The sequence below is a fragment of the Botrytis cinerea genome, chromosome 8 (genome assembly GCF_000143535.2).
Source record: "Botrytis cinerea B05.10 chromosome 8, complete sequence".
Taxonomy (NCBI): domain Eukaryota; kingdom Fungi; phylum Ascomycota; class Leotiomycetes; order Helotiales; family Sclerotiniaceae; genus Botrytis; species Botrytis cinerea.
In genome coordinates this window covers 2,133,658-2,160,632 of record NC_037317.1, presented here as the reverse complement: position 1 = coordinate 2,160,632, position 26,975 = coordinate 2,133,658, and the positions used below count along the sequence as shown (strand labels likewise).

Genomic DNA, 26,975 nt, shown 5'->3' with positions numbered 1-26,975 from the left:
TATACATGTATGAGCATACATGGGCACAGGCGTAGGCGTAGGCGTAGGCGTAGGGATGGGGATGGGCTTAGGGTTAGGCATAGGTATAGAAGAACGAAGAGAATGAAAGTTTATGATGATGTGATTGATGATGACCATGGTACGCCCTCCTCGCATGTCTCGCAGCCGAAGATTCTAGTTGCGAAATTCCATGAGTTTTATATACCCAGCTAATATGATGTGCTACTCAGATGCCATTCAACACATCACAAATACAATCACAAGCAAAATCGAAATCACACATAAAACAAAAATAAAAACAATCGAGTATAATCAATCAACCATTTATTCATATGATATCTTGTTTGTGATGTTATCTTATCCACCGCCACCCCCACCTCCATTCTTTCTTCGTTTCCTCTTAGACACGACTTCTATCTACCCCCCTATATGAATGGCATCATAATATGCCTATCCACTCAGATGATCCGTCAATCATCTCAAACCTCATCACATCATCTCATTCAGAGTAGGAGCTTTCAAGCTACCATTCTCATCACACATCGTATCATACTAACGTGTCACTTGCATAAAAAATCATTTATCTTGACTCCGGGAGAGAATCATGTCGCTTTCAAGCTACCATGTCTCGATGTCGTAGAAACTTTGAGTTTGGGGAAGAGAAATAACAGACGGGTTAAAAAAAACCCCCAGAGAAAGAGTAAGCAAAAACGCCTTTGATGTGCCGGTGTTGTTTAAAAACAGTAGGAAAGGGGAAATACATGATGGTGAATCTTTCGCTGATCGTTGGTCACATCGTGGGGGAAAATATGCTTTAAGGTGGATAAAAATTTGACGTGTTTTGGATTCGCATTCGCAGATTGAAAAGTAGTATCGGTGCCAGAACTTTAAGGTCCGATCTGTTGTTCGTGACAACAATGTCAATTTGTTATTAGAAGTCGTATTAGAGGATTTTTCTGGATAGAAAGAATAGCTAAAGGCTAGAGGATTTGTTGACTCTTTAAAGATGTTTACATATCCATCGTATCCCCACCATTGGCGAAGTTGAAGTTACCGGATTGTTCTCCATTGGTACCGAAACCGAAGGTATTACCAGCGATTTGTGGTTGTCCATCATCAGCACCTTCTTCCTCATCAGAGAAGTATTTCTCAATCATGTTGTATGCCTTCATGTAGATCTCCTCATTTGCATTGGTTTGGCAGTCGTGAATCTTCTCCATACCGTGGCATTCTTCGATGAACAAAGCGTATCGGTTAATGCTTTCAGTTCCTTCTCCAGCAGCATCCTTATCCATCTCACCAACCTTCAAGATATTCTCAAGACCATCAAGAGCGACTTGAATAATCTTGTTATCCGGGCAGGCCAAAAGATCGCAAAGTGGCTTGATACAACCTTGGTTAACCAAGTAACGAATCTGCTCTGGCTTTTGAAGACCGCCGGAGGTAGCATTGGAGATTGCCCAACAAGCTTCCTTGCGGGTCTTGAGGTCACCGTTGGACAAGAGGTGGATGAGAGGTGGGATAATGTTGGCATCGATAACTGCTTGAATCTGGGTGGAGTTACCAGCAGTGACGTTGGAAATAGTCCAGCAGGCTTCCTTTCTGATACCGTCCTTTCCTGAGCTCAAGAGGGACAACAAGGCTGGGAGAGCACCACAGTTGATGATAACTTGGGTTTGAACATCATCACCAGTGACAATGTTTCCAACAGAACGAAGGGCAGGAGTTTGCACCGAGGTAGAGGCGTGCATCAACAATTCCACAAGGCGACGAGGGATACCGGCTTCGATGACAGCTTGGATCTTATCATTGGCGCCATCGGAGAGGTATGAAATTGCCCAACAAGCATCAATTAAAACTTCATCATCCAAAGAATAAACAAGTTTGGCCAAAACTGGCAGAGCGGGTAAGATCTGCTGTAAGTGTAAGTCTTAGCATAAGAAAGGGTAAAGAGTAGGAGTCCTTACGGTGGTCCAGTCAGGTTGTGGTGTCTTTCCACGGCAGAAGTTGCTAAGAGTCCAGGTAGCATTACGGAGCATGCTCAATTTTCTGCTATCACCCAAAAGGGCGAGAAGAGGTTTAAGAGCACCGCAACCCAAAACATAATCTCTGCATGATGGGCTATCACCAGCAATATTTCCCAAAGCCCAGACAGCTTGTTCTCTAACATCTGGTTCGTGACTTCCGAGTAATTCGACGAAAATTGGAACGGCACCAGCTTCAATGACAACTTGAGTTTGTTGAGCGGAACCAGATGCGATATTTGTAAGAGCCCATGCTGCCTCGAATTGTACAAGTGTATGAGGAGAACGAAGGAATTCGACAAATCGTGAAACGACACCAGTCTTAATAACTTCTTCAATAGGAGGGTTTCTTTCTTTGGAAAGTAATTTTCTGAATTTGGTTGTGGCTTGAATTTGTGCATCGATTTGTTCCGAGAATACGCCTTGTACCATCAAAGGGAGGTCATCGTTCAACTATTAAAACAATTCTTGATTAGCTATGGTGAACAGGGTATCTGATAAGGAACGAATATATGTTTAAGTTGTGAAACCAAAACCTAGCAATGAGACTCGCGATAAAGCTGTGATAGAGGGTCAATCGCAGAAGCGAAAAACATTATCACTAGGACACGGCTGCTACCCCACCAAGGAAAGTAAATAGTTGAGAGCTATGTAGAAAGTTCACAGTGGTGGGGTATATCAAAAGAAGTATTGGTATCGGCATAATCGTAAAGATCGAGTAATGTGCGAGTATTGTGCGAATGGTGTGCTAGTTAGGCGGAAGAGATTGTGCGATCTTAACTTACTTGACTTTCTGTGGGAGGTTGATCATCATCGCTATCAGGCTCAGCACCCAAAGAGGCACCAGGGCGTGAAGATCCATCTCCTGCTGTAATACCTCTTCTCTTTGCAAGATTCTCATCACGCTTGACTTTTCTAATCTCAACTTGTTGTTCTTCGCGACGACGTCTTAATTCTTCAGGCTTGAAGGTGTTCTTTGCCTTGAACTGAGTTCGACGATGCTCTGGGATATAACGTTCAGCCATGGTTGCGATATGACTGAGAGTGATATGTTTTGTTGTGTTGTAAAAGAAAGTAAGAGGCTTAAATGAGAAACGACCTTTACAGTTAGGCCGTGGGATAAAATCTTATTTGGAGTTTGACTTTATTTGTTGTAGTGAATGAAGAGAGATGGGGAAAAATTATAGAAGAATCTTTGGGTTCTAAATGGTTTGAGAAGAAGGCCCCAAAAGAATAGAAGAGGAACAATCCGCCTCCAGGCTGAAAGCGGTAAAGATTAGTTTGAAACGTGATCTTAGCGAAACATCATTGATGACTAATCACTGAAGCCTGCTTCCTACGACTCATTCTTTTTCCTTATTGGTTCACGTTGATTGGTTGGTCTGTTTCAGACATGACATGACATGTCATGGCGTGTCATGTGACAAAGCTCTTAATAAGCTTTTGGTCGCGTCTACCTACAGAGATAGAGATTCAATTAACGCGTCTATTCATATACAAGCAAGAGAATACTGACAAGACCTGACGCAACCACCACAAACCCACCAGAGAAAAGAAACAGTACTTGGACTTTCTCCTGGCTACGAATAAGGACGTCTGGTTTTGTCCCAGTTTGTGATTTACCTGGCTATAGGGAAAGGGCAAGTGCAACAGGAAGCAGACTCTACATACATGGAATGAACATTCACACCGTCAATACAATTTCTATACACTACTTGCACACTAGAGGTGTAGAACAATAGCAGTGTTCACTTCTATTCATTTACCAAGCAGAGATTACTTGAAATTTGATCAATTCAGTGTATCCATTCACTAAGCAGAGGATAGGGCAAGTAAGTCATGAAAATATACCTTGCATAGGAAGGAATATTTGGTATACGATTGCTGCATACATCAAAAGCTTATTGTCCCAGATATATGACCAACTAAAATTTCCTGCTGTCTTTTGCAGGGCCAGGAGGTATCACTGCTAGGAATATAATCTGTGAAGTGTTATTGTGAAGCTGGCACGAAGGGTCTCTCGAAGCAGCATTCAAGAATGGACAATATGCAAAACGTCGACAAAATGGAAGAGACAGCTAAGCCTGAGGTGGCCATTCCCACAGGCTTTCAGACTATTGAGCAGATTAAGAATTTCGAAATCCTACCAGGTGGAGTTATAAAGCCACAATTTGTCAATGTAATAGGATTTGTGATGGATTATCAACCTCCTATCAAAACCAGAGGAACAGGTAGGTGATCATTAAATGATGCTTAGATCCACTTCCGTTGTGAAATTCAACCAATATTAACACAATTATACAGACTTCAAATGCAGTTTTCAGATCAAAGATTATTCCTCGCGATTTGAGCGCTTCGGCTTGAGGATGAGTGTTTTTTCAACGGAGGATAAAATGCCACAAATCCACAAGCCAAAGGATGCTATGCTTATCCGTAGTGCAAAGGTATTTCTCTCTTCTTTCGTATACCATGAAGCTTCTAATTGTCGAATCAAGATTCAATTGCGTAATGGGGAAATACAGTTACTATCTCATTTTAGTACCGAATACCATATACTCCGTACTGAACATATCCCTAAAGCTGTTTTCCCCATCATCAAAGCTTCGTGGATTTCAACGCCGCCAGCAAGATGCCGACGTCCAGAACCAATTGAGACTAAGTATGTGGTATGGTCAAATCAACATCTTGATGAAGTTGAGTTTCCTGGTACCCAAGAGTTTCAGGAAAAAGCAAACAATGCTTTACAGGTTAAGGATAAGTTTAGTCTACTTAAAGATGTCAAAGACGGCTCGTTTCACGACATCATAGGCGAAGTGAGAAAGATTTATGGAGCTAATAACGATATGGTCACCGTTTACTTTACCGACTACACAGCTCACACGAACTTTTACAACTATACACTGCCGGGACTATCGAGTGTCGTGACGGATGGTCGCGATGGCGATGAATACGGATATATCAAAGCAAAGCCCAAAAACGAAGCAAAAGAATGGAAAGGTCCATTCGGGAAACTGACTATTCAGCTCACACTATTCGACGCCCATGCCATGTTCATTCGAGAGGAAAATATTAAGGAAGGCCAGTGGCTCCGCTTGACTAATGTACAGTTTAAATCGGGCAATGCAGGTCTCATGGAGGGTAAGCTTCGTGGTGATCGAGGAGCATCTGATGGTAAAGTGCAAGTCGAGATCATGAAAACTTCTGAAGATCCTCAGAACAATGATCCCAGATGGAAAGATTGTCTTCGACGAAAGCGTGATTGGACCAAAAAGCACGAAAAGGAAAGAAAGAGACTTCAAGAAGAAATTTCAGGGGCAGGAATCAAGCGTAAAGCAGAGGGAGAGCCGAGCGGTAAAAATTCTAAAGCACGAAGAAAAGAATCCCGAGCCAGAGGAGATGCCAAAACTGGTTCTAGCGAGATGAAAGCTGTTAAAAATCTTGATTTAAACGAAAATGGTAAGTTTTCTTGCTATGATGGCCCAACATCTAATAATTTGACAGTGATGTTACATTCCTCTGGGACTGCAAGGGACATAATGCCATTATCAAGTATTCTGCAGCGCACATCGCCCATCTCTTCAGATCCGAAATTCGTGGGAATCAATGCACCCTTTGAGAACAATATCTACAAAGCAAATATTCGGGTTGTAGATTACTTACCTCACAACATTGCTGACTTTGCAGTTGGTCGTAAAATCAGCGAGTTTGACGCATTATCTGATTATAGTGGTGACGAAGACGAAGATCCAAAGGAAGATATGCAAAGTTTCCGCGAAGGCAAAGGTTACGTAGAAAGGAAATGGGAATGGTTTTTCTCGCTTGTAGTGGAAGATGCAAATCCAAATGCTTCCAAAGAGAGAGCTATTCTTAGGATTGAGAATTATGATGCGCAGATGTTGCTCAATCTTCAGGGCGATGCTTGCAAGTATGTTCATCTCTGATGTTTATTTGTCTATCTAAAATAAGTAAAGCTAACGTTAACGTGCCGCTGAAGCCTACGAACAAACCCAGGAATGCTCGCAGATCTTAAAGAAACACTCTTTAAGCTCTGGGGAGATTTGGAAGAGCAAAAATCTGCTCTGCTTTTGCAGAAAGCTCGCGAAAAATCAGGAGCAGAAAAGGTAGCGCCCGAGGCTTCCAGGGCTACAGATTCAGAATCTGAAGACGAAGGAAATAATCTTCGAAGTACTAATCATAGTCTTCCAGTGGATTCAGAGGATGAAGCCGACGAGCCAACCCGACAAAAGCAAACCAAAGGCTCTGAGAGACATGACGTGCTTGAGACAGATGCCAATATCGAAGTTGAAAAGCAGGCCGAACAGGTGGAAATTCCACAAGAACTTCAGCCCAAAAACAAGCCTTTTGAGTGCTATATAAAAGAATATGGTATCAAAGTGAAGGAAGAAGACCCGTTAAAGGCGAATGCCGGTAGCGGAAAGAGGTGGCTGAGGGTGTTTGGACTGTGCTATACTATAATTCGTTAATGGACGGCCTTGGGATTCAAATGTGCGATAATCGAATGTAGTATAATATGTATGACCAAGAGCATGAGCTTTTCATATTATGACACCGTATAGTTTATTGGTTGATGTGGTCAATTCGGAATGTGATAGGTTGGATAACCCTAGTTTGACGATCTGGACCTAAGTCAGGTCATGTAAAGATCTATACTCTGTAGGGATATTCGAACTGAATACATCAGAATTGCACGCCCATTTCGGCATTGAGTCCGTCTTCTGTCAGCTTTCTCTGCTGTTCTTGTTACATAAATCTATATGCAACGGCGAATAGTATGGCAGCCCAATCCACTGTCGTCATTACCATTCTTCGAAAATAAATTATGGACATTCAAAAACGCCTTCAATATGCTGCTAGTACACAACGACGTCCTCACTTTCTGGTCTACATTATTTCCGGGTTTGAGTGTGGGCTCTTTACTTGTTCTGTTGGGGTAAAGATTGCCGGCTTGAAATCACTGCATTTCTAGACATTTTATTTCAGCGGAGTGGGTTTCATTTTGAATCTCTAGCGAGGATAGTATCTTAACGAAAATTGGTATCTATCGTCGTAATCCAGACGACTCGCTGATCCCTCACCTTCAGAAATTAGAGATGTTGCTTTGGGCTTACAATGTTTTGAGTGTGCCGGGGCAAAGAGCTTTTCCAACCCTTTGAAGTAGTTGGAAGAGAGTCTATACTTTTGTAAAATACTAATATACACGGGAAATCATTGCAATAGGACTCCTCTCACTTAAGGGTGACTATCTCTTCCCATAATCGACGATACGAACCATTGTCTCTTTATTCAATGGCCACAACTCGAAGGCAATTGAGACTAAACTCTCCTGTGCTCTGAATATCATTGTACAGGTCAAAGGCCTCAACAGAACTAGCCGCCATTCCAACTCGTTTAGTAATCTTGTCGACTTTCCTTAATACAAGTGCAAAATATCGTGAGGTATCCTCCGGAGAAGGATACAATAAGAAGTACTCCATGCCTCGCGCATGCAACTGAAACAAAATTTCATCGACATCTTCATCAAAATAGATCTCCACCTCGGTCATGCACGACTTGGTAACTACAACTCCCCCCCTCACCTTCCATGGCTTGAGCACTCCTCTTATAAGCAATGAGGCTTTGAAAACATCGCCGAACTCATTCGATGTCGGACTGTATGTCATTTTTACATCTTCGACTTCAAGCGGAATCCTAGGATATGTCCAAGAACCTAAACTTCTAGCAACAGGGTCAATATTTCCAATCTGATCGGGATGCCAGATTTTAATTCGTTCATTTACTGAAGCCCAAGACCGGGATAGTGCTCTATACAAAGTTCGACGAGAAGATGGAGCTTCAGCGTACCAGAAGACTTGTGTTCTCAAATCAGAGGCCCATAGGCCTGCCAGATAGTCATCACCTGTCCTTGATTTAATCCATTGGGCACACCCAGAAATAGCTCTCAACTTATCACTGTCATGTGTGAAGTTTCGGCGAGAATAGAACTCGACAGATTTTCGCCAATAGTCCATGCATGCTTCGGTTTCAGATGCAGCACGAGTTCTCGTAATTTTATGGCTGGTAAGATAATCTGAGAAACGACCGGGAGAATGTTTGTGGTGGCCGGCGAGGGGATTTAATGGTCCATTCGAGTTGATTAGTATCGAGGCACAATCCCAACCCACTTGGTCCCTGTAAAAAACAATCGTTCATGGTGATAAAACACGCTCTTGAAAGGTCCATCCACGAGTATTAAGGGGTTTGTTGATACGATCATTGCCTTGCCTGATTATTTTCAAATACAAAATTAGCAATACCCATGGAACCATCTCTTATGTCATATTTGATGATACAATCAGACTGAATCTCAGGGTTTATCCTTGAGCATTGCAATATTCCTTCATAAACAGACCCAGTTGCAGCGGCTGCAATGATCAAGGTAGCATTTCCATATACCTTGTGCATTGTTATACACTCACGCCTCAAGTCTTCCCCGTCATCGCCTTCTTCATGATGCATAGAGAGTCGATCCATAAAAATTCGAATCCGAGATCGCGAGTAATTTGAACCGCGTGTTGTTAGGTTTTAGGTAGAACCGGCATTGGAAATGTTATGCTCATATTCGGTGACTTTGCCATTTCCTTAGTGAGAATAATATTTTTTCGCTTTCCCCAGCACTAACTGAGGGCGATATAAACGCCCTCGTAACCTGGCGGTGAAGTGAAAAGTGCTGGCCCAGGCCCGTCGTGAGCACCAACTCGAATGATGTGAGTTGCTAGGCGAGAAATCACGGGAGAGTTGATTGTGTAACTTGGATGGCAAAGAATGCACATATTCAACCATGATTTTATCAATCTTGAACATTCTTCAGAAGCAAAATCAGTAATGTACGGCCTTCTCAAAAGGGATTTAGCTGCAAGATCGTCTATTGATTTTAGTATCATATAATTCTATGTATTCGGAAAATATTACTGACCAGCGTTCGTTAAAAGTGCTAGTGTGTGGGAGAAAGGGTTGTCCATATCTCTGTCGCAGCCGTTCAAAACTCTTATAGACTCAATGTCCCCTACATTGGCAGATAACGAAGCATTTGATGGAAGAGTTCGACGGATACCGTGTAGACGCACAGGCATCAATGGAGGACCGAGATCGAAATTCCTCTCAAGTAGGATACAAAGAGGACATCCAGACTTTGCAGCGGCCATTATTTCACCTGGTGTTCCATGAGTAAAACCATTACTATTCCGCAATGATGCAATATTCAATGTTTGACATTTATAACAAAGCTTTGTGTGTGGGTACTTTGACGACGGACTTGCTGTTCTTCGAGCAACCGTTCTAGAATCTTTCGACCTTAATAATCGGGCATAAGAGGCTCTGCCAGGGAATTGATTGCGATATTTGCCTTCTGCTTCAGACCCATATCTTCTAGTATGCGTTCAAGTTCGTAAGTCAAGCAATTCAAAATACTTCCAACATACTGATGCCCCTGTCGTCAAATTTAAGCTGAATTTCATTTGAGTTTGTGGTAACACCGCTTTGAAGCTGTATAATTCGTGGCACGAATACACTTTCACAGCAGGGGCTATTGGATATAATTACACGACTAATCGCGACGCGAATGCAATGTACCGTACACGCCCGAGCATGAATCCTCCATATTTGCCTAAAAGAGGGAGAAGTGGATGAAAGTGACCCAATCTCAGAACTAGGGTGGTTCAAACTATGATGCAGAGAATTACAATACTTCTATAAAGCAATTTATTCCCAAAATTTCCTCATCGCAATATGGCAAAGTTATAAACACAAAGTCTTGTTCAGATTTGCAGTATGGATACTGCTGTTCAATCAAGATTCGAGTAAACATCAATAATCATAAGAAAATAGTATAAGTTATGTAACTAATATACCTTCCATAAAAGTAAATTCCACAAAAGCTAAAAAATAACCATAAGTAGTTATCTAGGCGCTTACTTACTGCTGAGTATTGGAGATTAAGAACATCTGTGAGAGGATGAATTTCTCCAAGTCTGGAACTAAGAGAACTAAAAGCGAATTCAATTTTGCGTTTCAAAAAGTAAAAAAGGTTCAATATAATATAGAATTGAGAGGAGATGATGGCGATACTAAATGAACCCCCTCGTCGTTTATGAGAGGACGCTCTAGATACGCTACAGCAAAATCTATGAGTAGTTCAATTTTAGGAGAATTAGTTTGCATTCAAATGATGATTTGAATATACAGTAAAACAAGATAAACTTACTTGAAGTGGCTAACTTCTGTAAATTTGAATGTGGCCAACCAGTAATACACCAGTACTTTATGCGAAATAGTCAATTTTCAAAATTAAGATAATGCTCCGTGGAGTCGGCTATCTTCCACGATCCGGAAGTGAATGTGGAAGATAGTACAGTTTGGTTTTTGTTGTGCAATTATGTTTGAACTAGTGAATTGGATAGTGAATGGATTGTCTGCAACAGTTTCATGTTAATTATTATCTGCCCAAATTTATAACAAAATAACTACTAAATGAGCTATCGGCGGCAAGAACAATAGCATACTTGAAGATCCGATGCCAAAGGTCAAACGATTTACCAAGAGAAAGAAAACCGTTTTCCTACGCCCCAACTAGCGGGGATAATCTAATAACCAATCAAACCACATCATTGTGCATAGACGTTCCACATGATAGAGAACATCTGAATCTGAAACGCAAGACGAGAGCTACATAAATGCTCGCGAGCAACGAAGCGAAACCCTCGAAATAACTCACACCTTCAAAGCTATCGCAACGACAATTATATTAATATAGACAAGCGAAAACTATTATCTCAATGCACTAAAATTTATCACCGATTTTGCGATACAAAGCAGATATACTCTGTAGTCCCTAATTAGTCGTTCGGTTGATTAAGCGAGCCCGCCAGCTTTCATGGCGAATTCTGATCACTTGTTCCCATTCACATACGTGTGCTTGTGTTCATAAGTACCTAGGTAGAGTAATGAATTAATATTCTCTATTTATATTGACTCGTTGTATATCTTAAGACATTTATCGTTGTCTCCAGAGCAGAGAGCTTATAGGAGCAGGTGGATAAATATATTATCCGCATACCAGCTCCATTAATAGAAATTCTACATATCCCTTCTCTCAACCAATTTCTACTTGATTTAAGTCTTCGCATACTTTTTTATAGCGAACTTGAAAGTTTCGAAATTTTCAATTCACATCCAAAAAAATATTCTTGAAGTACTTCCTCCCAAAAAAACCTTCACCCACGGACTAGTCTTTGGAGTCGTTCATATAATCTCACTCGCCAATATGGTTTTTGGATTGTTCTCATTCAATTCCCAATCATGTTCAGCTAGCCTCGCCATATATCCTTCTATTATTTTCCATAGTTTAGGTGACACATACGGTTCACATTCTTTCTGAAAACCTCTTCACATCATCGTCTTTGATTGAGGCCACTGTAGGCATGAAAGAATCAAATCTGAAAAAGTCAAGCTGCATATATTTCTTTCCGCATTAGCATGGAGGTAGTGAAGAGTATGTAGTACAAGCTTGTAAATGAAGACGCGGTATTCTTCAATATGATTTCCAGCCTGCCAAGCACTGGCATTAGGATCTAGAATCAAGGATGAAGAATGGGAAAAGGAGTTATTAGATTGATGGGTTATTGACCGCATTTATACCTTTCGACTAGTGCAATACTTCAAAGCGAGAAAAAATACGTTGACACTGAAAGTTTTGGTGGTGTTAGGGATAAACCCGAGTGCCCAGTGTTTTTGTCAAGAAAGTCGCTTTTTGGTCTTCTTGTGATTTTCAAACGAAGTCATTTTTCGGGTACACAATAAAACTTCTCATTTGACAAAGTAACAATCTTTGAGCTGAAGGAGCAGCGCAATAGAGCATTCATTCTAACTGCCATATCTTTGAACGTGGTTGTAATAAAAGTATATCAGTCGATGATCTGGACTGAAATAGAAACCCAGAAATCTCTAACGTCCAAAAAATTATCTAAATCCGTGGAAGTACTTCGCTTGAATACCTACACATCCCAGAATAGTCACATGAATTTGATACACGAAAGAAATTAGATGCGAAACCACAATTCTTAACATGTGATTTCTCATCGTACGATGAGCCAAGGCTACAGCCGAGCCGACGTTGTACAAAACTTGTCTTGAAATCAATCACCTGGCAAATAAGATTTTCTGGAAACATTTGACTCATGCAATTTGTCATTTTCGTGGGGTTGGGCTGGAATGTTGCATGTCAAGATGATGACATCGTATGATTCAGATACAATTCCAAGACATGACCTCGACAGTCAGCTGATTTCAATTCCGCGACTTTCGAAATCTCATTTTCTCTGGAGAGATAATAGAAAAATAAAATGAGGTTCACTCGGGTATGCTCATAACTTTATTTGGCGATACGTTTTAACATCCTGATATTTCATCTCGAATCAATCAGTTGAAAGCTACTAGCAGTTTTGTGGCTTTGCACTACCTGGGCGTCACACATTGTGTAGCAAGGTATCTTACATATCAACCCGAGTAATCCACCAAAAGAATTGCCATAATCATATCACAACCAAAATGGACACTATCATCAAGACCTTCGCTCCAATCGCGATAAAGGAAGTCACAGCATACCTCTCGAAGAGAGGCACTTCTCCATCTACCGAATTAGCGAAAGCAGCATACGAGGGAAATGCAAGCGTAGTTAAAAGCATTCTTTCACAAGATCATCAGATAGATATGGCACCAGCCCTCGTCGCGGCCAGCAGTGCAGGAAAAATGGAGATTCTTGATATTCTCATTGATCCTCCACGTCGTCCACGATCAGAAAGCTCCCGTCATAAGGATGAAATAAAGAAGACAGACGTGAATGTATGGTCACAGAATATTACGCCTCTGATAGCGGCCGTACAAACACATCATGTGAAAACAACTGATTTGTTGCTGGAGGCTGGAGCTGACACTTCGATGACACTAAAAGGTGGAGAAACTGTTCTTCATATCGCAGCCAGGATTGGAGATTTGGAAATGGTGAAGCTTTTGGTAGAATATGAAGCGTATTTGGAGGCCAGAGACGGTTGGGGTAATACACCACTGCTTTCTGCCTCTAGATGGGGACATCCGCACACAATTAAATATTTGTTGGAAAAGGGAGCAGACATTGAAGCTAGGGATATGAAGGGCTCTACAGCATTGTTGTTGGCGTGCAGACACGATTGTGTTGAGGCTGTGAAAGTCTTAATTCATAGTGATGCAAATGTGAGAGTCAAGGACAAAAAAGGAAGAGGTCCATTACATCGAGCAATCGCAGGAGTTGACTTCATTGATGGAGTAGGTGCCAAAGTAAAGGAGGATATGGTAAGACTATTAATAAATTCAGGTGCAGATCCAAAGGCGAGAGATAAGGAAGGGAAACGACCTGCAGACATGGCTGGATTCTTAAGAGGCGGAAATGGCGTGAGGCGTTTGTTAAGCCCCGGAAGCACACCGCATTCTACAGAAAGGACGACAGGAAACAGTAAACATGGGAGTCGGACAGGATCTCCATATGGTGATAAATCCCGACATTCTCATGAGCCTAGCCACCATAATTCTAGGAAAGATCAACATCTGTCGCCTTTAGCTGGTGATACGATGGCTGGCTATGATCGGGACTAAAGTATGGTATGGATGGGCATACCTGATGCTGAACGATTGATTTCTCAGATCTCGACGGGGAAATGTAAGATAATGACTAGTGTGTATTCTGTTTTCACAAGAGCATTTGTGGTTGCAATCTGAGATTATAGCCATTTGAATTTTTCAACTGACTGTTTCAGTGATCAATACAAGGAGGAAAAGGAAACGCAAAGGTTCTAAAAATGATGATAATACCACGGTACAAAGAATATTAAAATACAGTGTATCCATGCGAAAGAAACTTTTCTGGGATGATTGAGACAAAGTGAGAATGTACCAACGATTATTTATTTCTTGTTGAGCATCTACTGCTGTTGAATGTGAAAGCTACATACCACTGAAGCTATTAACGCTTAAGCATTCGATAGGAATACTTCTAATTCCCCCACACAGAATAAACAGGTAGTATCAAAGTTGATATATCTGCATGACTTGAAGATCAAGGACAACTCAGGAAACGCTAGATTGTCAATGGGCCAGGCGTTTCATTTGCTTCTCAACAATCATACGGGACTTCCCACTTGTAAAGATCTCAAAATCCACACATCTCAGTTTTCCCAATGGGCTTCCCAGCTCATCCATAGTTATACCAAATCGATCTTCAATCCTCCGCGATGGAGGGCCATTCATTTCTAATTCTTCAATGGGTGGTTGAACAATCAACATACGCCTCCAACTAGCCTCTTTCCTTCTGACAGCCTCATCAGTAGGTTGTATATTCAATCTAAATCCATCTCTATAATCTATAGCGGGCCACTTGCTCCAATCTTCCATCCGCCGACCTCGCGGGTTATGTAAATACCTGCATCGTGTTTGAGTTGATCGAAGGTCTAGGAACTGCGCGTTATGACAAGGTTGAAGGAGAGGATTAGGTCGTGGAAATGATGTAGCTGGAGATGCACGAAAAAATAGAGCTCGTTGGAGTGAGTTTGAGGATTCAATAACAGCATAAAAGTTCTGATTAATCATTTGAGCTCGAACAAGGTCGAGTAATGGTAGCTGGAGGAGGATAAGTTCCAAAAGTTCAGGGATTGCAAAGACGGTTTGAACTGAGCTCTCCACTGAACACATCGCTGATTCTGTGTCTATGGAGGACACAGTAATTGCAGAAGGCATATTGAATAACGTGTAGAGAACATATTCATCTGAACTTTTACCTACTTAGGTTCCTATAACATGCTGGTTTTGTTTGTTGTTGGAAACAGCTTGACCGCGGTCACAATAAGTGGTGCAACCTCAATACAATGGCCGCGACCTCGCTAGCACCAACAATCACAGCCACATTTAGCCACTCCCATGGAATCCTTCTATTTTATAGTGTTTCGAATTTCCTAAGCAATTCATGAATTTAATAATAGTCTTTACATTTTTAATGAATGTCTTTGTATATATTCAGTAATCCTCGGGTCTCGGGTCGTCTCATCTTTCAAATATAAAAATGTCATCTCAAATTCTGAAACGACGGTTGAAAGAAACTTAAACACATACCCCCACATATTGGCCAGCATACTTACCGACAACAAGCATTTGCCAAGCTATAAATCCCAAGTGTTGCACAATAGATCTCGAATTTGGAAGTTCCCACAGATCCGATGAACATCCGAATGTCAGATTCCAGATGTGAAACTAGGAAGCTTTCATATGACATAGACAGTCTAAAGCTTGTATGCGATAATGATTTTGGGTTAGCATGGTGCAATATGTTGCATACTACCTTTACATAAATCTATTTAAGATTGTCGTTGGCATCAGGACCGTTTTTTCCTGGATGGACATGATGGCCAGTAGCTTGGGTCAAATTTGACTAAGTGTAAAAATCTCGTCGCTCACACTCCATACTGTTTCATTTGATATTGTGCCTTACAACATCTGGAATCTCACTCCTTTTACGTCTCGGATTTGTACTATACATTGAGTTAGACTCGGATCTTGATTGAGACCCATACTCTATATCTCTTGTCTTTCCCTAGATTTCTATCATTGATTTGCAATGCTGAGAGATTTGAAGCAAATCTTCTTGGATTGATTATGGCGAGTGTTCAGGTATTTGACTCGGGCTTCGGGCGGTCAACAATACCTCTAATACTTCAGCCTGGATCTTTTGAATCTAGATTTAACAACGATTTGAGTCTCATAAACCCCAATGCAACGCTTGTTACAACTCAAGAGCCATTGCCAAAGCTAAAACCGCAAAAACAAATGAGGCTGGACCTTCCAATAGCTGTCTCAACAGACAAGCCTGCTGGATACTACCTCCTTATTCAACGTTCTCGATCATTGAAGAAGCAACCAGAGCCACAAGTCATTAGACCACTTCCAGAAAGTAAAGGTGGACCGAAATTCGCATTTGGTTGTCTTCCAAATAAGAAACCCCGAGCAGGGCCTCAATACCAAATATCTCCAGCCAGGCCGCAGGATGGTATAGAACCACCCGTCAAAAACCTGCCATTGAAGTCAAAGTTTGGCTATTATCCAAACTATGAAAGGCCACCGGGCTTTGTTGAGTCATCAAAACAGCAATCTCCACGTACTGTGAAGTTCATGGCTGACGCTTCACCAACGGCTCCGAAAAGGAATCCTCGCGGTCGATATCCCGACTACGAACTCTCTTGACAACAAACGATTGGAAGTTGACGACAGCAATCTACCAAAATTAGAGATTAATCGAACGGCAGCTTCGCTGGTTCCACGAAATGATAGTTTCTCACTTACTGACTTGGCTTGGTACATCTATTCGACTCAGAAACTTGCCCTGCTATCCGATCATATTGTTAGCATGTTGTTAGAGATCTTTTAACCGGGAAACGACCGAACAAACATAAATTAACGGTGTCTTTCAAGATGAGCATAGCTGAATGCAGAACGTAATCGATCGCACAATTGGATGAGACTCACATTTCGCCGGGTATCATCCGAAAATGTGATCTATACAATAATGGTAGGTGAGATTGATCTGCGCAGACAATTGGAGAGGTGGTCCCTTTAGCTGCTGGAAGAGGATGTAAACTAAGATTTGTCTCAGAGTAACCTTTCAGCTATTCGTACACTATCGATCGACAGGTACACTATTTGCCACCCAAGTGCTGGGTTTCTAGAACCTGATCCATCTCTTCTGGCTCCACTATCGACACGATGGATATTGTTCTTAAATGGCAATGAACACATAGCTCCCACCGATAGTTCATGCATGCATGATGTTCTGCAAATGCATCTTCGCATTTGGGTTCCCCAAATTAAAAAACGAACCATCGGTAAAGGCAATGTATTCCCAACGGGTCAACACGAAGACACTTCCGTACGATCAGATCCGCAACCTCGAGTGTGAAGTTGGGATGATGCCCACTATATGCCCAGGAGGCTTATGCCGTCCTCCATCTCTGAGCCAATTTGGAGCATATGCAGTCAGGGCATATCGTACTACCCAGAGCCCCCGAAAATCTTTGCAATTTTGGTCTACTTGAATCCAACCTTTCTCGCTGGAGATAGATGTTCATTCTCCACTGGACTGGGCATTTCAACCATAGAACAGTTCTTGTTCAAAACAAAGCATGTGCAGGGCCCGACACCGCCTGCCGAACCAACGCAGACCCGTCTTAATCTCGAATTTAAGGGGGCTGGTTGGTATGTATGTATCTGTGTGGGGCCAGTGGATAGCTGTTCGCCGTACGTTCATGCCCACGACTATGGTGCATATAACCTCGGGAGGAAGATATGTGAAGGAAATGAGTTCGAATCGAAGGGAAAGGTGTGATTATTTATCTTGGTAGTGATGCTATATAAACCAACGAATTGGATTTATATCAAAACTTGCTTCTTTCTCATCCACTTGTTCGATCCTCCATCATCTGGTCCCTCCCTGCCGTTTTCTGCCACGAGCGTTTTAGCACCCGTTCCCCTATCCTTAGCCTATCGTGACCCACTCGGGCGCCTTCAGTCACCACGTCACAGCCTGAACAGCCTACCTAGGTATTGTTCAGATAAGATAAGCGAAACCGCGGCTTCGAACAGCTTCACCGGTATTTTTTTAATTGTCCTGCGCTGTGTCAATTAATGTTCGTACAACAAATCACAACACCATCCCATTAATTCCTGCTCTGCGGTTTATTGTCCCTGAGACACGGGGAAAGGGAAATGTCCTTCGAATCCCCCCCCTCCATTACCACATCTCTCCACAACACTCTCCTCCACATCTCACAAAACCCATATCCATACATACCTAATCCACCGAATTGTCCAAGGCGCGCATCAGTAGCTCTAGTATTACGTATTCGTCCTTCCCGCAATGATCTTCCTCCTACAGCTCCTCAAATCTTTCCATATCCAGAGCCTCCAACGGACCAGCGACTTGCAAATTTCTTTGAACAATCGTGGGTGAAAAACGGTGATCCTGAATTGTTATTCATAAAACGCGCGGCAAGAGAAGGAGATCGATGGACGAGTCATGTCGCGCTACCGGGAGGAAAGAGGGATCCTGGTGATGCAAGTGACAAAGATGTCGCAGTGAGGGAAACGAGTGAGGAAATTGGGTTGGATTTAAGGGGGGAGAGATGTGTATATGTTGGCAACCTGCCGGAGAGGGTGGTATCTACAAGCTGGGGATCAGTGCCGTGAGTTACCTTTGGCAGATGGATCTCAATTCGCTACGACAAGGCAGAAATGTTGAAGATAAATTGCTGATACTGTCTCCGAAACAGAATAATGGTACTTTGTCCGTTCCTCTTCATCTGGATCTGTCCGGCCTTTCCACCACTCCAACTACAGCCTGCTGAGATAGCATCAACACATTGGGTTCCTCTACGAGTCCTTCTTTCGCCCTCGGTCCGCACATATGAATACGTCAATGTATCCGATCGATTTGCCAAGCAAGGTGGTATAGTAGTGAAAACAATACTGAAGCCGATAATAGGCAAAATGAGGTTCTCGGCCATCCGATTACGACCCAGTGAATCATTGTATTGCAGTTCAACAAAGGAATATTTCTCGGAAGAATCGCAACCTAAGAAAAGCATATTTGGAAGAGCTTATACTTGGTTCAAAGGGGGAGAGAAAGCCCAAAGCGATAGACCGCTCTTACTTTGGGGTTTGACCTTGGGTATGGTGGCTGATTTTCTCGATCAATTACCACCTCACGATTCGGTTGAGTTGTGGGAATATCCCACTTTTACTTCACCAGATATACGAATCATTATAAATCTGCTTACACGAAATATCAAGAAACGAAATACGGAACGATTACTAGGGAGTGCACATGATGGGACTGGTAATCAAATAGCAATGGATGGAGAAACAACTGCTGTTGCAATGCTTGAGAGTGGAGGGCCTTTAATAGGAAAGAACAAGACGAAGGAACACGCGGTAGGCGTTATGTTAGAAGGATATTATGATGCAATGAAGAAAGGCGTTTGGATTGGTGCTGGCATAAGATTAATGTCAACGCTGGCGTTGGTTCTATGGATCGTTAGGTGGTATAGATTAAGGGGCAATAGGGGTAGATGATGCTGAACGGATTTACGATCATGAAGGGATATATCCAAAAGTTTTTCACATAATACCCAGAGAACAAGTGCTCCATGGCTAGTACCTCGGAGAGTCTCATGCATCTTATTTATACCATCATCATGTAAGTCGAAGTAAACCGACGAGGTAGATTGCGAACATTGATTAGGATAATAATTAGCCAATTAATCGATTTGGACTTTAGCCCTAGTTACAAAATCATTGGAGATATTTCTAGTCTCATTCTAATTACTGCCATATGTATGGAAGCAGAGTACGCCCTTGGAAATCGACATGATATGTTTTATGGAAGTCACTGTTTTCTAAGTGGAAATAAGGTGGTGGCAGCGGATTGAAAGAATAGATGTACCTTTGGGATGCCGTAGTATTTTATGTTTATTGCAGTATTTCTCGAGCGAGCATAGGTGTGGTTCTTTAATACATGATCATTCGTACAGCTGTATCAATCTAGTTACTGTCAACTCGAATTGCAAAAATGCCAATGAACTGACGGCTCAATAGTTATTCAAAATTGTTATAGCAACCTACTTGTGTATAATATGTAGGCTCTCAGATTCACCATTTATTAAATGTAGTCACTACGGTTTAATATCTACTTCAATTTATTATAAAACCCTTCGCTTTGTTAATTCGATTTATATTCAACTCAAACTACCTGCAAGATTTCCCCTAGCCACTGTTGACTTCATTCAACCATCAGTAAGTTCAGATATCAACATGGGAGGTAAGAAGAAGAATGCAAAGGGAGGTCAAGGTGATGGTGGTGTAAGTAGACTTCCGCAAGAAGATCTAGCCTCTAGCGGACCTGATAGGATGAATGTGCCACTTGCTGCAGACCAAGCTTCTACCAGTTCTAGTGGAAGTCAAGCTCCTGCTGGCCTTGGTGGAATGGATGCTCAACTCGTCACAGGACAACGACAATTATCTGCCAGTCATGTTAGAAGTCGAGCTCCTAACAATCCTCTTCCTGCAGACCAACGTTCTACCAATCAAAGCTTAAAAGAATCTAGTCGTCCAAGTCCTACTCATTCTTCCCATACCAGTCAACTACAATTTGATGTAGGAAATGAAACAGGTCGAACAATATCCCGTGTCTCTGAAACTAGAAGCAGCTCCCAATCACGAGTTACTGCAGTGCCCCTTGGTCAAGGCCAGGCGGCTCTGGTTTTTCCTCAATTACAATCACAGTGCGTGCCACCTCTGGGATCTGCGCAATCGAGCAAATCTGTATCTGAATCACAGAGACCAGCCGGATTTCTTGAACGAACTCAATCAAAAATTCAAACACAGAAATCTAAATCTAACGGATCTATTAATCGAACTCAATCACAAACTCGACAACTGCTTCGTCCTGAGCTACAAAATCTGGCTCGATTTCAACCAACTCTAACAACACCACTTCATTTGCAACTACAAGTTCAAGATTCTTCACGCATTGATCCAGGCCAACGACCTGAATTTCAATTGCCACGTAGACAATCATTCGGAACCAATCCAACATTCGGAGGCAACCCACCATCTAGCATTATGCCTACTAACAGACAAGGCCCACCTGAAATTTACCACTACGAAGCTGAAGCCAGAGCCCAACTCGAAAATCCACGTGGTCAAGCAGCCCAGTATGTTGATCCACGTCAAGATCCAGAGTGGCGCAAGGCGAGGCAGGAGGAAGCAATGCAAAAAGCTCGGGGAAGAATTGCTCGAGGAAAGAGTTTCCGTTCGTTTGTGCAACCCGGAGATCCTAAGCCTAGTTTTAGGGAGCTACAATCGACAAGTGGACAGAATAGATATGGTGCAGCATCTCCTCTGCCATCGCCACAACAGGTATGTAAACCCCAGTATAAGGAATCAGGAAGTTTATGAGGATCACTAACTGATAGACTTCGATAACAGCGAGCTTCTGTCGCCCAATTTCCAGGATTGGAAAGCCAACACGATCAGGAAATGGCTATGTCTCAATTAGGAATTGAGAATCTGGATATTACGTCTCAAGAATTTTCCGCTCAAGACGCGTGGGCAAAATCACAACTTCGAAAAATTGGTAATACCTGTCCAAGAGGATGTCGATGGTTCAGAATCCCGGGTGGATATCGATGCGGTCAGGGATTTCATTGGGCTACTGATCAGTTGATTAGTGAGGGAAATGGAGAAGTCATTACTTCCCTGAGAGTTGTACCGAAAGGATTTCCAAATAAAGGTGAGGTAATGAAAACCGGCTCTCGTTATGATTAGTTGAGTCAGCGCTGGATGCGGAATTAGATATTGACACAACATGTATCTGAGTAGCTGCATAGGCGTACTCTCTATATCTGGAGCCGTTATCTACCTGAGACTAGAATCACTAGTTAGCATATTTCAGGAACATCTATTAATCACAATTCTTACTTCATGATGTATGACCGTATCTGTCTTGGGAATATGAGCAAGTGGTGTAATGCCAATAATCAACAATTTGATCTATGAATAATCTCCATCCATTAAAAGAAAACTTATTTAGGAGCTGGCTTTTCATCAATGTAACAGCTTCTTCTCACGACGTACGAACCAGTTCAAAAGCACCAAGACATTACCCAGATCGAAAATAACATCACTAAAATGTCAACTTTGACACCTCCTGAAGACCAACCTATCAAAGCCCGCAGCAAATCCATCACACCAAGTCAGCCTCAAAATGCTACCCAACTCCCAAGTAAAACTTTCGGTAACATTTTACAAGTCTCATCGCCCCCAAAATCCAAATCGATGATCGATCTTTCGACTCTACGGCCAGAAACCATAGCAGAAAATAACAACCTTGATCCTCACTTACTTGTCGTTATGCAGGTGAAGAACAAACATGGAGATAAATATGGACGTATGGAGTCTCAAGAATATTTAAACAAGGCTGGAGCGTAAGTTCCGCTTGTTCCAATAAAAAATAAAGTGCCTACTAACTTTTATTATTATTAGGATAATCGTCAGGGATTTTGGCTCGCAAGAATCGCTTGATGATCTCAGGAAGTAAGTCAAGTTATCGATATATAATAACGAAGTCTCTGCTAATAATTCCAGGGCGAAGAATAAAATTACAAAGAGAAAGGTTCGTTTCGCGGATAGTGGTTATTTTGATGGTTCTAGGGATGCAGAGGAAAATATGTTCGATTGTGAGGTAGATTTGTAGACTGTTCAACGAAGGGACACCAGGAGGAAGTTAAGGTGGTGGAAAGAACAATGGGGAATTATATTGCGAGAGAACCCCCTTAGTTTTCCGCGCTATATATCTAAATAGATTCAAGAATCTAATACAAAATCCGTTGAAATTCACATCGGAAGCCGAATTCAAAAAATGCTGGGCTGGAAGTTATGATTTCATGATGATTTCTGTGACTCAACAAATTGAAACGGCCATAATTGACCTCCCGTAATGTTAGCGAGTCATTAATGGTACGCGTATTGCAACTGCGGTTCACGTTCAAAAATGCTACTGCTGAGTTTGAAGGTATTACTGCAGATAGTTCAATCATTTATAGACTATAAATTCTTCTTGATATCGTAGAAGTACATATATAAGGCAGATCACCTGCAAAGCAGACCCTCAGTTTCCTCGCAACCTTCTCCACACTTCGAAATAGGTATATGCATCTCAAGAGAAACAGGTGCAAAACACAATGAACGCAGAAATGCCTGAGAATCCATCTTCAGCGCTACCTATGACTACGGCCGGGTGGGATATTGACATAGACAAGATACAAATTACCAACGACCCTAAAATTTGGGAGGAAATGTCCCATCTTGCATGGCCTACAGATAGCTTGATGCCCATGCTTTTCGAAGCTCCCAAATTTAGAGAAGAGAGAATCGAAGGAGCACGAGAATGTATTAAACGCAATAAAGATACGCAGATGACTAGAAAGATAGAAGAAGAAGAGGGGTTACATTGGAAGGGTGATGAAGATGTGGAGGGGAGAAAACGGTTGGTAGTCGATGCAATGGCTGTGATGGATGAGATGAGCAAGATGGATAGGAATATCAAACAAGATGATTATGCAAAGAGATCCAAGAAAGAGAAAGGATTGGGAAAGGTTAGCAAATCATGGATTGGTATGAATCGTTGGTCAAAGTGGTGGAAGTGGTGGAAGTGGTGCTTCGGACAGAAAAACCGGGTGGTGGGTTATATGAGTTAAAATTCTAATCTCAATACTCTGGCATACAAATTACGATGCCATCTAAAAACTGTAGTTACCCATTCATGGTACTGTGAAAATTCGAGTCAATAGTTGAAGATAATTGGTTATTGCACCAAATGTATAATTCGTCATTCAACCACCAGTGAATATCAAGCATCGCACTCAAAACTTCAACATTAATTATCGTCAAAGTTGGCTCACCCATATCTTTCCAAAAGTCCTATGAAAGAAAATCGACAACTCTGACTCCCCGGATTCTTTCCAACAAAATCTCCCAGAAGCTCTCTCGTATATCCTCCAAAATGGGCTGCGCACCATCCAAACCAGCGGTCCCTCCAAACGAAAAACATCAACGCCGAACTACCAGAGGCGCATACGCACCTCGCACAAGCGATGAAAGCAGTCTCAACGCACCCCGACCCGTTGCCATCTCATCTTCTCACCGCGCAGTATCAGCCCGCGTTATGAATGGATATGCGAGCTACCTCCAAGCACAAAAAAAGACTCAAAACCCCCTCGACAAAGTGTCGACTGAACAGAACATGCAAAAAGAAAAAGATAGCGTGAAGGAATCTAGATTGAGCTGGACTATTCCGGAAAGAGGATCTTCGCTTGGAGTTGTTATGGTTGGAGCACAAAGCAGTGGGGCCAACACACTTGAACCTGGCACGCTTGGTGCTCATACGGGAAGACGTCGAATTGGTCAATCGATCAGTAATCCGAATCCGAGTTCTGTGCCACCACCGACGCAGAGGCAATATGAAGAAGATTATGGTTCTCGCCCTGTTTCTCCTGTTAGTTCGGTCGGTACGACGAAGTGGGATCGTCCTGGATTCGTTCTCAGGGGCTGAGCTTGGCCTGATGATGGAAATGGGGTTCTGTTTGGAAGGATAAAGTGATGAATATTGGGGTTTTTAGGTATGATGAAAGCTTGATGGAGTGGATATTTGGTTCTAGTAAAGGTTCAGTTGGGTTAGAATTGGGTTAGAAGATCGCGCAAGGGAGGAGACGACAAGCACCACAAAGATTCAAAGACTATCTAGTAATGGGGGATATGTAGTGGGTGCAGATAACTGATTTGGGTTAGAACCCATAAGAACGATAGAAAAGCGTATTTGACCAAGCTATTCCTAGAATTTAATATTCAAAAGTCCCTAATTTGATGAAAATGATTCCTTTGCTCCTTCGTCCAGTTTACTTCTTAATTCATCACGATGCTATTCTGCTTGGTATTCTCCTCAATACTTATTAGATACCTACTTATCTAAGTTGGCAGGGGAAACTGAACACGAATATCATATTTCTCCCAATCAAGAAGAAACATTCTTTTCAAATCAGGTTGTTTCCTGAAAAATGCACAAACATCTTGATGTCCGTTCTGATTCCATCCAATTATTTGGCAAGCCTACGTCACAAAAATACGGTTAGCAACGAATTCAGCAATCTGAAATGAAAAGAGAAGGCGAAGAAAAAGTTCGGTCAAATCTTACCCTACTGCAATACCAGAACATTGAACATTTTTGGCACTTGGCCAGCGAGGCTGATTTGTTCTGACATCCATGACACATTCTTTGACCATTCTTTTCTATTGAAAATTCTTGAATTTGATCGTTCAAACCAAATAGCTCTTCTAGAGAAATTGGAAAGATCTATATGTCGTTGTATATGGTTAGCGACAGGCAGCTAAGAGATTTATGAAAGCACAGAAATGATAAACACAGTACCTTCAAACAGAGTTCATCACCATGAAGAACACCAATCTTCCCACCATAGTTTTTATCTCCAATCGGAAACTTGTGGGGTCTTGCATTGATGATCGCAACTGTGTATCCTAATTCAATCTTATTTGGTGGCAATTCTCCTCCCTTTTCCTCGGTTTCGAATGCAAGTTTGATATCTTCGCCATCAACATCTTTAACTGCCAACGACGATTTTCCAAACTTAGTCTTATGAGTGATCTCGCCAAAGAAACACCAATGATTTCGTGCCCTGGAACAAGAACTTTCATTGATCTCGTAGTAGTCGCTGTTGCTTGAGAAGGGCAAATGACTAATTGGTGGGAAAGTGGCGCGGCTTCGAAAGTCGACTATCCGTTCCACAGAACTTACTAGCTGTCTTTTCCATAGCCAGTCTTCGAATTTTTCGGGAGAAAGAGCAGTGGGTATTTCATCGACGGTTGCTTTCCATGCCTTTGAATGCCCAAAAAGTTCGTATTCGGTGGGATTTTCAAGTAAGTACCCCCATTTCTGTATTTCTATACAGTCACTGCCATAGACTATTTTGAAGTCGGATATTGCCCTCTCCGCGAAAACCTTTCCTCTGGCCAGATCGCTATATTTGAGAACCCTCTCAGCGATGCCCACATAGATTCGCCCCACATCGGCAATACCGGTTTCCTGCTCATTATGAAGACGGATGAGTTGATCAAATTCACGAAGTTCCCGTAACGGCCTTGTACGTCTACTCTCTGCGATGCGACCAAAAATAAATAGTGACAACTTTAGTACTTCACTCAATCTCCTGTCACTGTTCTTGCTCTCTCGTGAGGACAAGGAGCAGAGACCACATGAACAATCAAATCCAAAATGTGTCTGAAGACTGGCGCGTCGAGCTCTGCGGGGCTTATTGAGACCAAGATAGTTTATCGTAATTTCCTCGTCTTTGGAGATGTCTTTCAGAGCTGTGACGGCGATTTTTTGGCTACTCTCAATCCAGTGCGTTCCTGCATTCCTGTCACAAGCATGGTTGATACGACATGCGTCGGGGAAAAGTCCGCCTCTTTTGTGTCGCTTTTGAGATCTGTCTGTATTGCCGGGTTCCAAAATACAAGTTCCTTCCAAAGGCAGACAATTTGTGTTATAAATCGCACATAGCCGTTCAGTGTCATTTGTGCATGGGCCCATATGACCAAAGGAAGTGTAATCCTCTCGCTGCTGACGACTGAGAGTAGACCATTGCTTCCAGAGGCAAGTTCTAAGATTTTCCCCGGGTAATTTTGGTCCTAAAATCAATGCAGACTCGGAAAGAATTCGAGTGCCCCTAGGAATATCTACGGTGGCAATGAGACCTAGACCTTTCCCTGGTACACTCTGCTTCGCATAAATTTGATGGGGCATCATCGTACACTTATTCAAAATGTCCGCCTCGAGATCTGCGTAACCTCTTTATCTGAAAATCGTGTTTTGAGACTTTGTGAAAGTGAATTTGAGGATCAGAGTAGGATGATAAGTCAATATAACCAACCATAATGAGATTTTTCGCAGTGAATTAGTTTGATCAGAGTGTACTGAAACTTCTGAATGATGTGAATTGATGATGCATGTGACTTGTAAAACTGCAGAATCATATCAAAGAATGAGAAAGGGAGGAAGCTTGATCTTTCATGCACGTAACCAATGAAACTAGTGACGCATAGTAGCATAAATTGAAGCATTAGAATTTATGCCTCAAACTTCAACATGAGAGAGAAGTGGAATTTAGTGGCCGGCTTTATTCACTCTATAGTGAACCTCCATCTATGGCAAGTGTTCCATAGACATCTCCTGCTTAGGTTCCCACAACAGTC

The 26,975-nt window shown here is 42.1% G+C and overlaps 13 protein-coding genes across 14 annotated transcripts; 8 read left to right on the top strand and 5 right to left on the bottom strand.

The window, feature by feature from the left end:
- Positions 1 to 309: 309 nt before the first annotated feature.
- On the bottom strand, positions 310 to 3,251 carry Bcsrp1. 2 transcript variants are annotated; one of them, XM_024694734.1, is made up of 3 exons: positions 2,810 to 3,251; positions 1,968 to 2,477; positions 310 to 1,916 (listed from the first exon to the last, which is right to left on the bottom strand). In XM_024694734.1, exons 1-3 carry the CDS (start codon positions 3,047 to 3,049, stop codon positions 1,011 to 1,013), a joined length of 1,656 nt encoding a protein of 551 aa, XP_024550526.1. In that variant the 5' UTR covers positions 3,050 to 3,251; the 3' UTR covers positions 310 to 1,010. The 2 variants fall into 2 exon arrangements, with proteins under 2 accessions (XP_024550526.1, XP_001553070.2); XM_001553020.2 differs by having other exon boundaries at positions 310 to 1,913.
- Positions 3,252 to 3,469: 218 nt separating this feature from the next.
- Positions 3,470 to 6,875, top strand: BCIN_08g05760 (hypothetical protein). The gene is made up of 5 exons (XM_024694733.1): positions 3,470 to 4,255; positions 4,329 to 4,468; positions 4,520 to 5,480; positions 5,526 to 5,949; positions 6,019 to 6,875. The coding sequence occupies exons 1-5, from the start codon at positions 4,063 to 4,065 to the stop codon at positions 6,506 to 6,508; spliced, it is 2,208 nt and encodes a 735-aa protein (XP_024550525.1). The 5' UTR covers positions 3,470 to 4,062; the 3' UTR covers positions 6,509 to 6,875.
- Positions 6,876 to 7,281: 406 nt separating this feature from the next.
- On the bottom strand, positions 7,282 to 8,531 carry BCIN_08g05750 (hypothetical protein). The gene has a single exon (XM_024694732.1). It carries the CDS (start codon positions 8,051 to 8,053, stop codon positions 7,325 to 7,327), a length of 729 nt encoding a protein of 242 aa, XP_024550524.1. The 5' UTR covers positions 8,054 to 8,531; the 3' UTR covers positions 7,282 to 7,324.
- Positions 8,532 to 8,667: 136 nt separating this feature from the next.
- BCIN_08g05740 (hypothetical protein) lies at positions 8,668 to 9,284 on the bottom strand. The gene is made up of 2 exons (XM_024694731.1): positions 8,998 to 9,284; positions 8,668 to 8,946 (listed from the first exon to the last, which is right to left on the bottom strand). The coding sequence occupies exons 1-2, from the start codon at positions 9,224 to 9,226 to the stop codon at positions 8,699 to 8,701; spliced, it is 477 nt and encodes a 158-aa protein (XP_024550523.1). The 5' UTR covers positions 9,227 to 9,284; the 3' UTR covers positions 8,668 to 8,698.
- A 2,992-nt stretch (positions 9,285 to 12,276) lies between these two features.
- Positions 12,277 to 14,006, top strand: BCIN_08g05730 (hypothetical protein). The gene has a single exon (XM_024694730.1). The coding sequence runs from the start codon at positions 12,627 to 12,629 to the stop codon at positions 13,704 to 13,706; it is 1,080 nt and encodes a 359-aa protein (XP_024550522.1). The 5' UTR covers positions 12,277 to 12,626; the 3' UTR covers positions 13,707 to 14,006.
- Positions 14,007 to 14,161: 155 nt separating this feature from the next.
- Positions 14,162 to 14,897, bottom strand: BCIN_08g05720 (hypothetical protein). Its single transcript, XM_024694729.1, has one exon. It carries the CDS (start codon positions 14,841 to 14,843, stop codon positions 14,196 to 14,198), a length of 648 nt encoding a protein of 215 aa, XP_024550521.1. The 5' UTR covers positions 14,844 to 14,897; the 3' UTR covers positions 14,162 to 14,195.
- A 447-nt stretch (positions 14,898 to 15,344) lies between these two features.
- BCIN_08g05710 (hypothetical protein) lies at positions 15,345 to 16,401 on the top strand. Its single transcript, XM_024694728.1, has one exon. It carries the CDS (start codon positions 15,756 to 15,758, stop codon positions 16,338 to 16,340), a length of 585 nt encoding a protein of 194 aa, XP_024550520.1. The 5' UTR covers positions 15,345 to 15,755; the 3' UTR covers positions 16,341 to 16,401.
- Positions 16,402 to 17,559: 1,158 nt separating this feature from the next.
- Positions 17,560 to 19,466, top strand: BCIN_08g05700 (hypothetical protein). Its single transcript, XM_024694727.1, has 2 exons — positions 17,560 to 18,334; positions 18,422 to 19,466. Exons 1-2 carry the CDS (start codon positions 17,859 to 17,861, stop codon positions 19,221 to 19,223), a joined length of 1,278 nt encoding a protein of 425 aa, XP_024550519.1. The 5' UTR covers positions 17,560 to 17,858; the 3' UTR covers positions 19,224 to 19,466.
- Positions 19,467 to 19,925: 459 nt separating this feature from the next.
- On the top strand, positions 19,926 to 21,512 carry BCIN_08g05690 (hypothetical protein). The gene is made up of 2 exons (XM_001553010.2): positions 19,926 to 21,068; positions 21,138 to 21,512. The coding sequence occupies exons 1-2, from the start codon at positions 19,962 to 19,964 to the stop codon at positions 21,474 to 21,476; spliced, it is 1,446 nt and encodes a 481-aa protein (XP_001553060.1). The 5' UTR covers positions 19,926 to 19,961; the 3' UTR covers positions 21,477 to 21,512.
- A 228-nt stretch (positions 21,513 to 21,740) lies between these two features.
- Positions 21,741 to 22,549, top strand: BCIN_08g05680 (hypothetical protein). The gene is made up of 3 exons (XM_001553009.2): positions 21,741 to 22,135; positions 22,194 to 22,244; positions 22,296 to 22,549. The coding sequence occupies exons 1-3, from the start codon at positions 21,840 to 21,842 to the stop codon at positions 22,402 to 22,404; spliced, it is 456 nt and encodes a 151-aa protein (XP_001553059.1). The 5' UTR covers positions 21,741 to 21,839; the 3' UTR covers positions 22,405 to 22,549.
- Positions 22,550 to 22,752: 203 nt separating this feature from the next.
- On the top strand, positions 22,753 to 23,431 carry BCIN_08g05670 (hypothetical protein). Its single transcript, XM_001553008.2, has one exon. The coding sequence runs from the start codon at positions 22,892 to 22,894 to the stop codon at positions 23,405 to 23,407; it is 516 nt and encodes a 171-aa protein (XP_001553058.1). The 5' UTR covers positions 22,753 to 22,891; the 3' UTR covers positions 23,408 to 23,431.
- A 123-nt stretch (positions 23,432 to 23,554) lies between these two features.
- Positions 23,555 to 24,409, top strand: BCIN_08g05660 (hypothetical protein). The gene has a single exon (XM_001553007.2). It carries the CDS (start codon positions 23,713 to 23,715, stop codon positions 24,259 to 24,261), a length of 549 nt encoding a protein of 182 aa, XP_001553057.1. The 5' UTR covers positions 23,555 to 23,712; the 3' UTR covers positions 24,262 to 24,409.
- Positions 24,410 to 24,470: 61 nt separating this feature from the next.
- On the bottom strand, positions 24,471 to 26,759 carry BCIN_08g05650 (hypothetical protein). Its single transcript, XM_024694726.1, has 3 exons — positions 25,135 to 26,759; positions 24,901 to 25,059; positions 24,471 to 24,815 (listed from the first exon to the last, which is right to left on the bottom strand). Exons 1-3 carry the CDS (start codon positions 26,527 to 26,529, stop codon positions 24,675 to 24,677), a joined length of 1,695 nt encoding a protein of 564 aa, XP_024550518.1. The 5' UTR covers positions 26,530 to 26,759; the 3' UTR covers positions 24,471 to 24,674.
- Between the last annotated feature and the right edge of the window lie 216 nt (positions 26,760 to 26,975).